Source organism: Octopus bimaculoides, chromosome 12 (assembly GCF_046866305.1).
Source record: "Octopus bimaculoides isolate indiv1 chromosome 12, ASM4686630v1, whole genome shotgun sequence".
Taxonomy (NCBI): Eukaryota; Metazoa; Mollusca; class Cephalopoda; order Octopoda; family Octopodidae; genus Octopus; species Octopus bimaculoides.
In genome coordinates this window covers 17,593,216-17,608,215 of record NC_142939.1, presented here as the reverse complement: position 1 = coordinate 17,608,215, position 15,000 = coordinate 17,593,216, and the positions used below count along the sequence as shown (strand labels likewise).

The following is a 15,000-nucleotide window of genomic DNA, read 5'->3' as shown; positions in this document are numbered from 1 at the left end:
ATGCTGTTTGAGTAATTTTCAATGCCAAAGTTTGGTACAAGGCCTTCCGGGATTTTCCAGATGTATATCACTGCATATCATTCCCGTCTTCGTTCTAGGGAGAAGATTTTTAATTCCTTCACTCTTTCCCTATTGCTGATACGTTGCATTGAGACGATTTTCTTTGTGTAACTTCGTTGGATTGCTTCGAGTTCCGCTGTGAATTTTATACTGTGTAGTGATCATAGTTGGGAGCAGAAGTCCAAGTAGCTAAGCACGTGTGTTCTCCAAAGAACCATCAATGTCACCTTTTTCTCTTTTTCCATTTTTCCTCTTTTTATTTTCTTCATCCAGCTATCCGTCTGCATTTTATTACCAAATTGGTAATATGCACTTGAAAAGATGCATCATTGCTCATGTCGATACCCAGGTCACGCACTGATTTTGATTCAGGGACTGCAATGATTCCTCCCGGGCCAGTGTATCCTGTCTGCATGTCGTTTAGCTTTGTGTGCTGGTAGTGCAGGGCTTGGAATTTATCTGTATTAAGCTGCATGTTGTTGCCCTCATCCCACCTGTATTTTGCATCCATTTCCCGTTGGAGATGTGCAATATTTCCAGGATGTTGTATCGTCTGAGAGACTTTTGTGTCATCTGCATAGCTAGCAAGGGTGGCTATCTGAGAAGGCCACTATAAATAGCAGCGGCCCTAAGACAGCGCCCTGTGGAACACCATTTGCTATTTGTGTTTCCTTATATGCTACATATATATATTTATATATATATATTATTCGCTTTTCTAATTCATTATTACTTATTGTTCAATGTAAATCCTGTATTTGATTAGCACGCTCTCTTCCAAAGACAGCTTCATTGCTTAGTTCTCCAACCTCTCTATCTATCTATCTATCTATCTATCTATCTATCTATCTTCATCTCCCTCTCTCTATCTCTCTCTCTCTATCTCTTTCTCTTTCTCCATATGTTCATTCTCTTAATACTAGATTAAATCTGATGTTGAAAGAAAGCTTATTCCCTTCTCTTCGTCGGACCTGCAATCGGTAACGGCCTCGTTAAGAAATCAAGCGAAAATAACTATAGCTTCGTCATCCCATAACTAAACAATAATGAACGCTTTCTTTGTCACCTAGTAATGTTATACGACATCGCTGACGTTTAACCGTAGCATACGACCAAAATATCGACTGGTGGCCTGAAGTTAAAGTCTCTTGTACCGTTCCCTCGGACTCCACTCATATTTTTTTATATCGAGCTCCGAAAGAACGAAACTCAAATATAACCATAGGGGAATTTTAGCTCAGATTGTGAAAAGAGACGTAGCTATATGCCGCATAAATATTTTTCCCGTTGCTCAACTTATTTTGTCATAAATAGCTCATACAGAAAATGTAGTTTGTATATTGGCGAAATTGTAAGAGCATCAGACAAAAGACATTATAGCCAGGGCCGGCGCTAGGAAGTGCGGAGCCCAATTAGAGAATTGTCAGTGGGGTCCTCTATTCTACTTGGTAGAGTAAGGCCTTCCCTTAGGAAAACATGATGCAGTGCAGCAAAACCTGGAAGGATATCCTGCATTGCATTTCACATCAGGCTTTGACCTGCAATCTACAAGAGAGGTGGAAGAGAGGACGCCCTAAGTATAGCTGGGGATGGAATACTGACAGAGAGATGGAAAAGCAGGGATCGAACTGTAGAGAAACAGAAAATAGCCCAGAGTTGAAAACAGTGGAGATAAATTCGTCGATAGCCTATGCTCCATAAAGGGCAAAAGGCTGAAGTGAAATAAGCGAAGTAACATTATCCAATATGTCCTGTTATATAATAACGAATCGCTATATCTAGCCTCCTTCATAAGTGTCTTGAATTATATGCATGTGGTACGGCGTTGATGGTGAGATACGAACTGATAATCTTTATGCTACTAAGTCAACATTCAACCAACTTTGACAACTGCGTAGATTCGATATAAAATATGTGAATGTGTGTCTTTCTTCACAAGAAAGTAAATTTATTAAGTAGCAAAGCAGCAGACAATTTGCATAAATCTCGGAGATATACAGCAATGCCCGAAAAGAATACGTCTGTCAGAGAAATTCTAAACATTTTAGATAAATACAATGGACGTGTGTAAATTGATGGTAAACTGGTTTTATCTACAGACATTGTCTTTTGTATTTTGTTTTTCCGTAACAAGTACTCTTTGAATGCTAATTCAATCATCGTTTTGATAGATAGCACAGCTGGGGGTCTTTTTCATGTGTCATGTGAATGTCCTTGTATTGGTTTAGTAAAACCAAATCAGATCTATTCAATAAAACATCTTCGAGACAAAATATTTAGAAGATAATAACACATTATAAAGACATTTCTTTAACGTTTAACACTTGTGTTTGTTGGTGGTGGGAGGTTCTTGTGCTTTGCTGTTTGTTTTGTTGTTTTTGTTTTTGTTCTCTTGTAATTTTTTTTTTTTTTTCAATTTTTGCTTCCCCACCATGTTTTTTTTTTTCTCCTCCATTCAAAATAATTCTTTGAAATGTACTTTTGTTTCAGCATGCAAGTTGCGGTTATTTAACCCAAGGTCTATTCTGTTCGAGAAGATCTCATCAAAGGTGTTACACGCTTTGATTATATTAATAGATCGATCTCGTCTTTTATCCATCCATAGCGTATCTAGGACCATGTTACCAAATGCGCCCCTCTTTTTGCTTATACGATAAGGTCTAATTTTGAGAGTTTGGTTGCTATTTCTTACGTCCAGTAACCCTTGATTCCTCGTCAATCTACAAGTTCAAAGGAAATCCAGCCATAACCACTCCATTTTTTAGAATATTCCTAGGACTATTTTCCAATGTGTGGAGGCGCAATGGCCCAGTGGTTAGGGCAGCGGACTCGCGGTCATAGGATCGCGGTTTCGATTACCAGACCGGGCGATGTGAGTGTTTATTGAGCGAAAACACCTAAAGCTCCACGAGGCTCCGGCAGGGGATGGTGGTGAACTCTGCTGTACCCTTTCACCACAACTTTCTCTTACTCTTACTTCCTCTTTCTGTTGTGCCTGTAATTCAAAGGGTCAGCCTTGTCACACTGTGTCACGCTGAATATCTCCGAGAACTACGTTAAGGGTACACGTGTCTGTGGAGTGCTCAGCCACGTGCACGTTAATTTCACGAGCAGGCTGTTCCGTTGATCGGATCAGCTGGAACCCTCGACGTCGTAAGCGACGGAGTGCCAACAACAAACATTTTCCAATGTACATTTCCTTCTTTGAGAATGTTAGGACGTAATTTGAGGAAGATTTGACTGCAGTTTCTACTTGATCAATAAGTACCAACAAGGCCTGGAAAAGAAAGGCCTGCTCTCAGGGAAACACGATGCGGTTCCTTTAGCAGAAAAGATTCTTATTCTTGTTTATTTAAGGCAGCGAGCTAACAGAATCGTAACAATGCCTGACAAAATAACTAGCAGCATTTCTTTCAGTTTTATACCGCTCAGGTCAACTTTGCCTTTTCATCTCTTTCGGAGCACGATGAAATAAGAACCAGTTGAGCACTAGGCTCGCCATAATCGACGAGACCTTTTCCCTTAAACTTCAGACCTTGTGCCTACAGAAGAAAGATGTATCGTCAGAATTATTATTATTATTATTATTATTATTATTATTATTATTATTATTATTATTGTTGTTGTTGTTGTTGTTGTTGTTGTTGTTGTTGTTGTTGTTGTTGTTGTTGTTGTTGTTGTTGTTGTTGTTGTTGTTGTTGTTGTTGTTGTTGTTGTTGTTGTTGTTGTTGTTGTTGTTGTTGTTGTTGTTGTTATTATTATTATTATTATTATTATTATTATTATTATTATTATTATTATTATTATTATTTATCTGTCTAGTTTTGCTAATTCATTTGGCGTTCTGTTGAAAATATTCTAGCAATAACTCCAGTGCCTATTAACTTAGTTTATATTTGTTTCCGTTCAGTATTAATCTAATTCGTCTATAATTTTCTTTCTAACCTCCTCTCTCATTTGTGAGTGTGCTATACACTCTCTAGTTCATTGATTCCTAAGTATATTTATAAGTCTTTGTTTAGTCTAATCCTCTTATCTTTGTATCTTTATCTCACATGACATTATTGTACTTAATTTTCCTCTGGCACATTTTTCTATCCCAAATCTCATCTTAATTCCTCTTTCAAATCAGAGTATTGCCTACAATTGTGATCATAGTTGTTTATCATCTGCAGCACACAACTTCAAGTTTTCTACATGCACAAGATAGTTGATTATCTTTTCATAACGTTTGTATCCGAGTCCATTGCGGCTTAACATCTCGTTTAAAGGCATTAGCACCAAGCAGAGAAGGGGAGAAGAATCTCCAGTGATTATTTCAAGATGTGGGTGCATCATTTGTTGTGCGTAAGCATGACTGCAAGGGAAGAAGTTTGCTTCTTCCTACCACACAATCATGGCTTCAGGTTCAATCTCACTGGGTGGCACCTTAGGCAAGTGTCTTCTGGTATAGCCCTGGGCCGACCAAGGCCTTAAGAGCAGATTTGGCTGACGGAAGCTGAAAGAGGCTCGTTGTGTGTGTGTGTGTGTGTGTGTGTGTGTGTGTGTGTGTGTGTGTGTCTTGACAATCGATATCGGTTTGTTTGTGTCCCCGTAAATTAGTGGTCTGGCAACATACGCCGATAGAATATAAAATAAGCACGAGTATTTAAATAAAATAAGTACTGGCGTGGATTTGTTCAACTAAAACTCTTCAAAGCGGTGCTCTAGCATGGCCGCAATTGAACGACCGAAACAATTAGAAGTTAAGATAATAATGATAAGATTAGATTGTATAATTCCCTCTTTTGTCTGCACTTGCAGCATTTTTTCATTTTTTGCCATCTTTTTCATATTAGTTTTCGTATATCTCTTTATTGTGGAGGCGCAATGACCCAGTGGCTAGGGCAGCGGACTCGCGGTCATAGGATCACGGTTTCGATTCCTAGACCGGGCGTTGTGAGTGTTCATTGAGGCTCCGGCAGGGGACGGTGGTGAACCCTGCTGTACTCTTTCACCACAACTTTCTCTCAATCTTACTTCGCTTTTCGTCTTCTCACCCCTTAAGGCCTAGAGACAGAGTAATCGTCACTTCTCCCTCCCGTTTCATTTGAAAGTTAAGTAATTAAGGATATGATTGCTCCGCTATAACTTCGAACATTGTCAGTTGAGATCTCCATATTAAAGTAGTGTTATGTAATTATGAACTTTGCTTGTCTGAGAAATTTCATATTCTGAAACAGGCTGCTATATCTCTCAAAGCAAAATCGGAAATGACATCTAATTGCAATCAAAAACTAGTATTTGGGAGGCAGTCATTTTCCCCTGACTGACTCAAAAGATAATGCCAGAGAAAACTGAGGAATTAACTTGCTTATAAAATAAGGATAATCTCGGTCGAATGTCGTTTCTGTCTTTCATTCAAGTAATGGGTTCCCGGCCAAATAGCGAATTATACCAGCATGCTACAGTAATGAGCAGCACGCCTAGTAGAGAGCAACTATACCAACGACCAGTTCTAACACCCTTTCCAAGACAAACGTAATAAAGGATTCACTCTTAGCGGACATCTCGTCGATTTGATTTGTAATTTTTTTATGAATCCCTGGGAAATAACCGTGTAATATTCCGATTGACAATTCTTGTAAACAGAGAACCCTGCGTTTGTGTGTGTGTGTGTGTGTGTGTGTGTGTGTGTGTGTGTGTGTGTGTGTGTGTGTGTGTGTGTGTGTGTGTGTTAAAGAATAAGTCGATATTGATATTCATATGTTTATATAGTATTTTAGTAACTTTTATTATTTTTATTATCAGCATAATTATTAGCATTAAATAAATATTTGCTTTAGAATTTCACATTTTTTAAAAAATACTTTCTCTCTCTCTCTCTCTCTCTCTCTCTCTCCTTCTCTCCTCTCTCTCTCTCTCTCTCTCTCTCTCTCTCTCTCTCTCTCTCTCTCTCTCACTCACTCTTACTCTGCTTTAAATTATATCTTTCACACTGTCTTGGAAATTGATTATTTATTTTCTATACTTTTAGGCGCAGACTGGTCAAATGGCGACGAAATTCCTTTCTCAATCAATGGTTTTTATAGGGCCCGATTCCACTGCCTTGTGAAGACGAAATAATGAGGTATAATAGATGGAATCTGGAGTAGAAATTGCTCGGACGGATAGCACCGTGCTACTGATTCAAACGGCACAAATCTTGTTATACAGAGTCTGTCTGAGGATTAAATTAATGTTTAGAAACTTACTGTTATGTTGAAATGATTTCTAATATAAGCAAGCCTGGACTTGTGGATGGGTGAGAAACACTCAGCTAATTGGTGTTTTATTTTATGGACATCCAGAAGGATGAAATGTAATGTTGATCTCAGCCAGATTTGAACTCAGAGCTTAAAGGTACGTAACTATATACCGCATGGCATTATATTCATTACATACATTGGAAATATTTCTTGGTATAACCTCACTATTGTAAACACAAACAAACACACACATATAGAGAGGGGTAAGCTGGCAAAAGCGCTAGTACGCCGGGCGACAAAATGCTTAGCAGTATTTCGTCTGTCTTTACGTTCTGATTTCAAATTCCACTGAGGTCGACTTTGCCTTTTTTCCTTTCGGGGTCGATATAATAAGTACCAATGGAGCACTGGCGACGATGTGATCGATTTAACTACTCCTGGGTAAGATTATAAAATTTTTTTTAAACTGCACCCCTCTGCCAAGCCATGTCGAGCCAGGATGGCAGGGTACGCTCATCGAACCAGTTTGATCTCAAGCTCAAACTCACGGCCTCCACATCAGACAGAGACCGTGAGTTTGACATCAGACCCTCGCATATCTTAAGCCATCAGGAGTCAATGATACAAAATTTTTGCTCAAATACCCAAAGTTCTGTACCGCTGAATCGAACCCTGTACCACATGATTGTGAAAAAAATTTCTTAGCCGTCCACACTACTAATTGTTTATATACAAGTAAATAGTTATACATACAAGGGATATCGCTTGAAGATTTTTAAAAGTTAGTGAGGATAGGGGACAAAACTCTTGCTTCAGACATTCGCGTACAGAATAATACGTGTATTCAAGAAATTCAAGCAAACAGTTACGTTGTTACTAAACTATATTCATCACCATACGCCATATTTTTTGGTGGGATTCATCCTTGAATTTGGTGGACACTTAAATGCTTCGGAGAATTCGTAGCTGTTCATCAGCGTTACCATAACCCTGTGTGAAAAGAAGAAACAAAGAATGTTAATAAGAAAAAATGTGTGTGTTTGTGTGTGTGAATGTGCATGTGTGCTTGTGAAAGCGCATGACTAAGTTGTCAGGGTGGTCATCTTACGACCGTAAGGTCGTGAGTCGATTCCCGGCGACGTTTTGAACAAAATACTTTATATTTCACGTTGCTCCAGTGCACGCAGCTGGCTAAAATGAGTTGTACATGTATTCAAAGGAGCCAGCTTGGTCACTTTCTGTGTCATTCTGAATCTCACTAAGAACTAATTAATCCATTAACTCTTCACCTGCACATAACCATATGAAAATAATAATCCACCATATTTAGTCTTCTGATATGAACTGAAAGATCGGCATGTAACATCTTATTGTATATCTTTGTCTCTGATGAAATTATACTCATAGCATTCTAATGCAAATTTAATGCACAAAATTGTAAGTAATACATATATATATATACATATATATATATATATATATATATGGGAGAATATGCAAAAAATAACAACAGACGAGGACAGGTGGTGTAAATAACAAAAGTATATATTAGTATGACGCTCGGGAATATGGAAAGTCTTTGACGTTTCGAGCTACGCTCTTCAACAGAAAGAATACGGAGACAAGGAGAAAAACACGGAGAAAAAAAATTGAATAGTGTTCAGTCAACGGTCAATCATATATACATATTCCAGCATGACCGCAGCCACTTGGCTGAAACCCATAAATAAATAAATAAATATATTTATATCTTTTCCCTGACTTATGGCCACTTAGACGATTCATATATATATATATATATATATATATATATATATATATATATATATATATATATATATATATATATATATATATGTTAATTCTCTAAATGAAGTATTAACAGTAACTGCACGATAAAGTGTAGTATATTGCCACTTAAGTGTGGCTGACCCCTAGGGGTGGATGTTACTGTTGCTTTTAGCCCCAGGAGGACATCTCCTCCAAAGCCAGCTGGAGGAGATGTCCTCCTGGGGCTAAAAGCAACAGTAACATCCACCCCTAGGGGTCAGCCACACTTAAGTGGCAATATACTACACTTTATATATATATATATATATATATATATATATATATATATATATATATATATATATATATATATATATATATATATATATATATATATATAGTTTACATTTCCTAGAACTGACTGCCGAATGAATAATGAATGAATGAATGAAAGTCTTACCTAGCTCGTGCAGGAGAATGTTCATTTTTAAGTTGGTTCAGAAGACTTTGATGACTTGTTCTCCGGCACCAAATCTATAACAAACAAAATATAACTTTAATGAATCTCCAGTTTTTTTTTTTTATGTGTGACATGCATATGTGCATGTGTGTGCGTGTATATGCGTGTGTGAGCGTGTGTTTGTGTGCATAAGGACACAGCGTTGGATGGTCCTCTAAGCTCTTCGTTTCATGAAACTGAACATGAACACTGTTATGGGTTGGTACATAGGTTCTGTGCAATACTTACGTGAGCAAACCCTGCGAAAAACAACTGGTCATCTGTATATTCCAGACCTGGTAGCATTTGCTGTTTCTCTCCTGTTTTCTTTATGCTAGTTTTGTAGGCCTGGAATGAAATACAAGAAACGATATATTGCCGGCATTTGCTCGTCCCTTTCAAATGTGATCACCAAGTAATTATACTATGAAAATCAGTGCATATATGAGATGGGCGCTGGAAGGTTCGTGGCTTTAAGGGTATCGCTGCGGAAGGCCAGATTGGAGGCCAAACCTTCGCAACTACGTGGTCTCGGATTCAATTCTAATGCGTGGCACTTGAGGTGTATCCTTTTCAATAGCCCCAGCAGACCAATATCTTCTGAGTGAATTTGAGAAACGGAAACTGTGTGGAAGTCGTAGTGTATTTGTGTTTATCCCTTTGTTTTTGTCACAACACCACCACTTGACAACCGGTATTGGTTTGTTTATGTCCTTGTAATAGATACATAGATAGATAGATAGATAGATATACACACATTTTTCTCTCCTATCTCTTGCGGTCTTTAGAATATATTTGATTGAAATAGAAGAGACATCACACGATTAGGGTGAAGGTAAAACAAAATCTACTAGAAGTTGTTAAGGATGGTTAAAAGTTTCTTACATTAAATGCTGCTTTTAGTCCTCCGTTGTCAGCAATGTTTTCTCCCAGAGTCCTCTTCCCATCGATCTGTTTAACAATAAATTTTAAGAATGTGTTATAAGCATGTTTTGTTAACTTATAATAAAGGCATAAAAGTATAGAAAACAATGTACCAACATGGCCTGGACCATGGTTTCTAAAAAAAGGAAGTACTGAAAGCTATTTTTCCAAGTGTCATTGTTGTTGTTGCTGTTGTTGTCCTCGTTTAGCCTCAAGCTGGCCCCAATAGAGCATGCATATTCCCAATGACATTCTAAACCCGTACTATCTCGACGCATTTTCAAGAATAGTGTAATTCAGGCTACATTATTCAATGTTTTCGATTTAAAAAAAAATTATTTGACGTAGTTGATATATTATTTAGCTGCTAAGGCAACGAGCTGACAGAATCGTTAGCACGCCGAGCAAAATTCTTTGCGGCATTTCGTCCGTCTTTACGTCCTGCGTTCAAATTCCGTTTAGGCCTTTCAAGGTAGACAAAATAAGTACCAGTTGAGGATGGGGGTCGATGGTAATCGTCTTATCCCCTACCCCGATTTTGCTGGCCTTCTGCAAAACATTTGAACCAATATGAAATAGGTGGCACAAGACGGCGAGCGGGACAGAATCGTAAGCACACCGGGCAAAAAGCTCAGCAGTATTTCGTCCACCTTACGTTGTGAGTTCAAATTCCGCAGAGGTTGACTTTGCCTTTCATCCTTTCAGGATCGATAAAATAAGTACCGGTTCAGTAATAGGGTTGATGTAATCAACTTACCCTCCCTTCCAAACTTACTAGCCTGGTGCCAAAATTTGAATCCAATAAATTATTTGGCTGCTATTTCTTGTATACCGAGTGCCTTTGTTTGGCTCTTGCGTCTCTTTTTCTTTCATTATAAAAACATATGACGTTTTCGTTTCACTGCTAGCAAGGACTAACTAGTGATATAAGCAAAGTGCAGGATACCCGGCTTAGTAGAGCAAAGGGTTTTATATACGAGCTAGCCTTCTCCTCAAGGGACGACTTAACAAAGGGGTCCCTCATTCCCAATGGGAATGTATTTATGGTATGTACGTATTCTTTTATTCTTTTCTTGTTTTTACTTCTTTCAGTCATTTGACTGCAGCCATGCTGGAGCAACACTTTTAGTCGAACAAATCGCCCCCAGGAGTTATTCTTTGTAAGCCTAGACGTTTAGCCTATAACATGCTAAACTTATTCTATCGGTTTCTTTTGCTGAACCACTAAGTTACGGGAACGTAAACACACCGACATCGGTTGTCAAGCGATGGTGGGGGCGACAAACACAGACACACAAACATATACATATATACATATACATATATATATATATATATATATATATATATATATATATATATATATATATACGACGGGCTTATTTCAGATTTCGTCTACCAAATCCAGTCACAAAGCTTTGGTCGGCCCAAGGCTATAGTAGAAGACACTTGCCCAATGTGCCATGCAGTGGGACTGAACCCGGAATTATGTTGTTGGGAAGCAAGCTTCTTACCACTGGATGTCATTTCGTATAGATTCGTATGTTTTAATACAGGTATACATATATATGAATTTACGTATGCATGTATTTATGTATAATATATGTATGTCTAGACGTGTGACTGCACTTATAATATGCTAAACTTCTGGAAGTTCTACGACATACATGCACACCTACATACATACATACACACATAAGAATATAGCTGATGCGTAAATTCCAGAGTCTTGATTCTAGGCTGAGAGTGACTCTTTCTCTACTGGCGAGAAATCTAAAATAAAACTATAGCACACGCTCACACATAAAGGCATTTAGAGGTCAGGATATTTGTAAGAGATAAGTTATATTTTAACTCACCTTGTACTGACACTTTTTTTTGTTTTTGCAGAGGTTAAATTCGGCATACTGTTTCTTTAAACCTTCGGCACGCTTATTAAACTTCTTCTTCGTTTCACTATTCCACCAGTTTTTCTGGTTTCCAACCTCATCAAATAAAGATCCTTTTTAAAAGAATAAATTTAAAGGAAAGCTAAAAAAAATCTTTTGTTGATGGTGTTTAACTCTAGGCCAGTCCAGTCCAGATCAAGCAGACATTATCAAAAGTTTTACAGTTGTGACCATCACTCAAGTAGAGGCTTGCGATACATCCTCCGTCACTTATGAAGTACAGGTATCAGCAAGCTTTGCAACAGCAGGACAGATTCCAGACGTTATATTGGATTTGTGGAAGGAAAATTTAGATCTGGATGCAACGACCGTCTTTCAATCTTTAAGACAACCCGAGAACATACAACAACCCTCTCGGCATTAACATGGAAATTTAAGGATGAGAACTTCAGTCACAGCATCAAATAGAAGATCCTTTCTAAAACCAAACCTTATATTAACGGGTCAAAAAGATGTTCTATATGCTCGCTTGCAAAACTCTATTTTTAAACTTAAGAACTGCCATTGGCTGAGTAAGTACCAGGAGCGAGATTTTTTCTTCATGCCCACATTTAAAAAATATGTCTTAGCGGAAATTAAGGAAAAAATTCATCGGACACATCATGAGCCATTCTAGTATTGGTTCAGTAATTTTGATATCCGTAAGGCACTGCTTATGTTTAGACTGAAGTTTATTACTTCCCTTGTGGTTTTGTCTGTATTTAAGTAAAGGCGTTTGGTCATTCAAATGTTAATTGCATCAAACGCAGTTACTAAACTATCTTGTTTTTGATAGTTTGATAAATGGCAAAATAAATTAATATTTCAGTCAAGAAACCCTGGATAGTTGTACTGTAATCACACGCCATATCGCGGTTCACTTATCGCGACCTCATTACATCACGGATTTTTCTGGCTAATATATGTAAATTTATATCGCGGACTCCTCAGTATATCGCGGGTTTCTGCGACTGATAGGTATTTATATTTTTTAAGATTTTAATTATTTCTATTGTAAAATAAGCATTTTCATAACTAAAAATTCGCCGGCAATAAAAAAAGTGCCAACATTTAAAATTAGAAAATTATCCAAAAAACATATAATACTTAATCATGCGCACTAGATCTGCGCAGTAGATTTGAAAAAGTTAGGATGTATAAACGGGAGGAATGGAATTGATTGCCTCGTGTTTATATATTTTAGTCTTGGGGGTACCTGTTGATAACGACTTCACCTAGCAAATTATGCTAAAATAAAGTCAGAAACCAATTAGTCCAGGCGAACAGATGGTAAAAAGTTTTAATTTTTTTCATTTCGTTCCCTCCGCAATGTTATCCCTAATTTTTGTGGTCCTGGAACCTAGCTGTTCTTTCTAGTGTAAGGAATCCCATGAGTGGATTCCTCTTATGTATATATATATATATATATATATATATATATATATATATATATATATATATATATATATATATATATATATATATATATATATATATATACACATATATATATATATACATACATATATATATACATATGTATATATAAATACATATATATATACATATATATATATATATATATATATATATATATATATATATATATATATATATATATATATATATATATATATATATATATACATATATATATATATATATATATATATATATATATATATATATATATATATACACACACACATATATATATATATACATACATATATATTAATAAATTATAGGGTAGCAAAAAAAATTTTTGAAATTTTATTTACCACCAGTGGTCTAGCGAGAGTAAAAAAACAGTCAATAGACTATGTATTATGCATTTTAAATGAATAATACATACATATATATATATATGTATATATAAATACATATATATATATACATATACATACATATATATATATATATATATATATAAATATATATATATATATATATATATATATATATATATATATATATATATATATATATATATATATATATACAGAGAGAGTAGGTTGTTATTTGTTTGAGGTCGAGTATTATTTAGTGGTATTAGTGCATTAGTGGAGTTGCTGTTTTGGCCCAAGTAATCTCTGATCAAGTAAAACCTATGGTAAAAGATGTTCGTTCCAGTCGCGACAATCCAGTCTTTTCCTCATATATACTGTATCTAGAACTAGATATCTTATGATTGCTTTCTGTGTTTTGCTGACTTCCTTCTGTGATTAGTGGGAGATTTAACTACTGTTACTAGCCGAGTGATCAATCACTTAAATGCTCCCTCGTTGGTGCATTTCATCCGATTATTTAATCTACAGGAGATTAAATGCTGCAATTGATCCTTTACTGGATTACCATTATCGACGATCTTTTCTTCCATCTATGACGTTGAAATAAGGAATAGGACTTTGATAACGCGATGACATTCCAACAATTATCACACAGATCTTCCATTATTTATTAAATTTCATATTATACTATAGCATAAGGGTAGCGGGTTGACAGAATAGTTAGGGCGTCGGAAAAATTCAATTTATCAAAAATTAAAATTAAATTAAGTTTCACAGTATATAATATATAAATATATAATTTACAGAAAAGAACCAAAGTTCATGAAGTCATCCATGAAAATCCACAGTCACATATAGAAAAATTTAACAAGTAAATACGCTAAAAGAACTATAATAAAATACAAAGTAATAATCATAAAATAATAAAATAATAATAATTATTTTATTATTATTACTTTGTATTTTATTATAGTTTTTTAGTGTATTTACTTATTCAATTTTTCTATATGTGACTGTCGATTTTCATGAATGAGTTCATGAACTTTGGTTCTTTTCTCTAAATTATATATTTATATATGTACTAGCAGAGATACCCGGCCATGCTCGGGATTAAAATGGCATAGATTTTTATTGCTTTACTTGTTTCAGTCATGTTACTGCGGCCATGGTGGAGCACCGTCGTTGGTCGAAGAAATCAGCCACAGGATTTATTCTTTGTAAGCCTAGTATTCATTCTGTCAGTGTCTTTTACCAAACCGCTAAGTTACAGGAATGTAAACACATCAACATCAGTTGTCAAGGGATGGTGGGGGTACAAACACAAAACACAGGCACACATATACACAAATATACACATATATACGACAGTCTTCTTTCAGTTTCCGAGTACGAAATCCACTCACAAGATTTTGGTCAACCTGAGGCTATAGTAAGCATATATATATATATATGTATATATATATATATATATATATATATATATATATATATATATATATATATATATATATATATATATATATATATATATATATATGCTTTCGGTGCGAATGGCCTTATTATACGGTGCCGTATTTTATACTCTTGTAAATAATAATAATGGTATTTTTATATAAGCTTAAAGCTTATGCCTTTCACCGTGCAATGACTAACGAAAATAGACAAATAACGGAGCATATAAGCCCTCGACAGAAAAAAGAAGGCTTTCCCATCCGCGTGGAACGCGAATCCACATCCCTTTGTTAACATAATTGTATGTGTTACCTTCACACGCAGATAGGAAAGCCTAATCATTGCACGGT

General features: G+C 36.0%; 1 protein-coding gene across 4 annotated transcripts in view; it reads right to left on the bottom strand.

The window, feature by feature from the left end:
* Positions 1-5,806: 5,806 nt before the first annotated feature.
* The window catches only part of LOC106870816 (neprilysin-11), a 50,797-nt gene continuing 41,603 nt past the window's right edge, over positions 5,807-15,000 (bottom strand). For 2 of the 4 annotated variants that reach the window (XR_016243815.1, XR_016243816.1), the window contains exons 18-23: positions 11,340-11,482; positions 9,442-9,507; positions 8,806-8,904; positions 8,518-8,591; positions 6,883-7,277; positions 5,807-6,838 (exon numbers count right to left, since the gene is read on the bottom strand). Coding sequence is in view for 2 of the 4 variants with exons in the window: in XM_089360857.1 (XP_089216983.1) it covers positions 7,178-7,277; positions 8,518-8,591; positions 8,806-8,904; positions 9,442-9,507; positions 11,340-11,482 (482 nt within the window). In the remaining 2 variants the exon portion in view is untranslated. Of the gene's footprint in view, positions 7,278-8,517; positions 8,592-8,805; positions 8,905-9,441; positions 9,508-11,339; positions 11,483-15,000 lie in introns of all 4 variants that reach the window. The other 2 variants (XM_089360857.1, XM_089360858.1) reach the window with 1 other exon arrangement.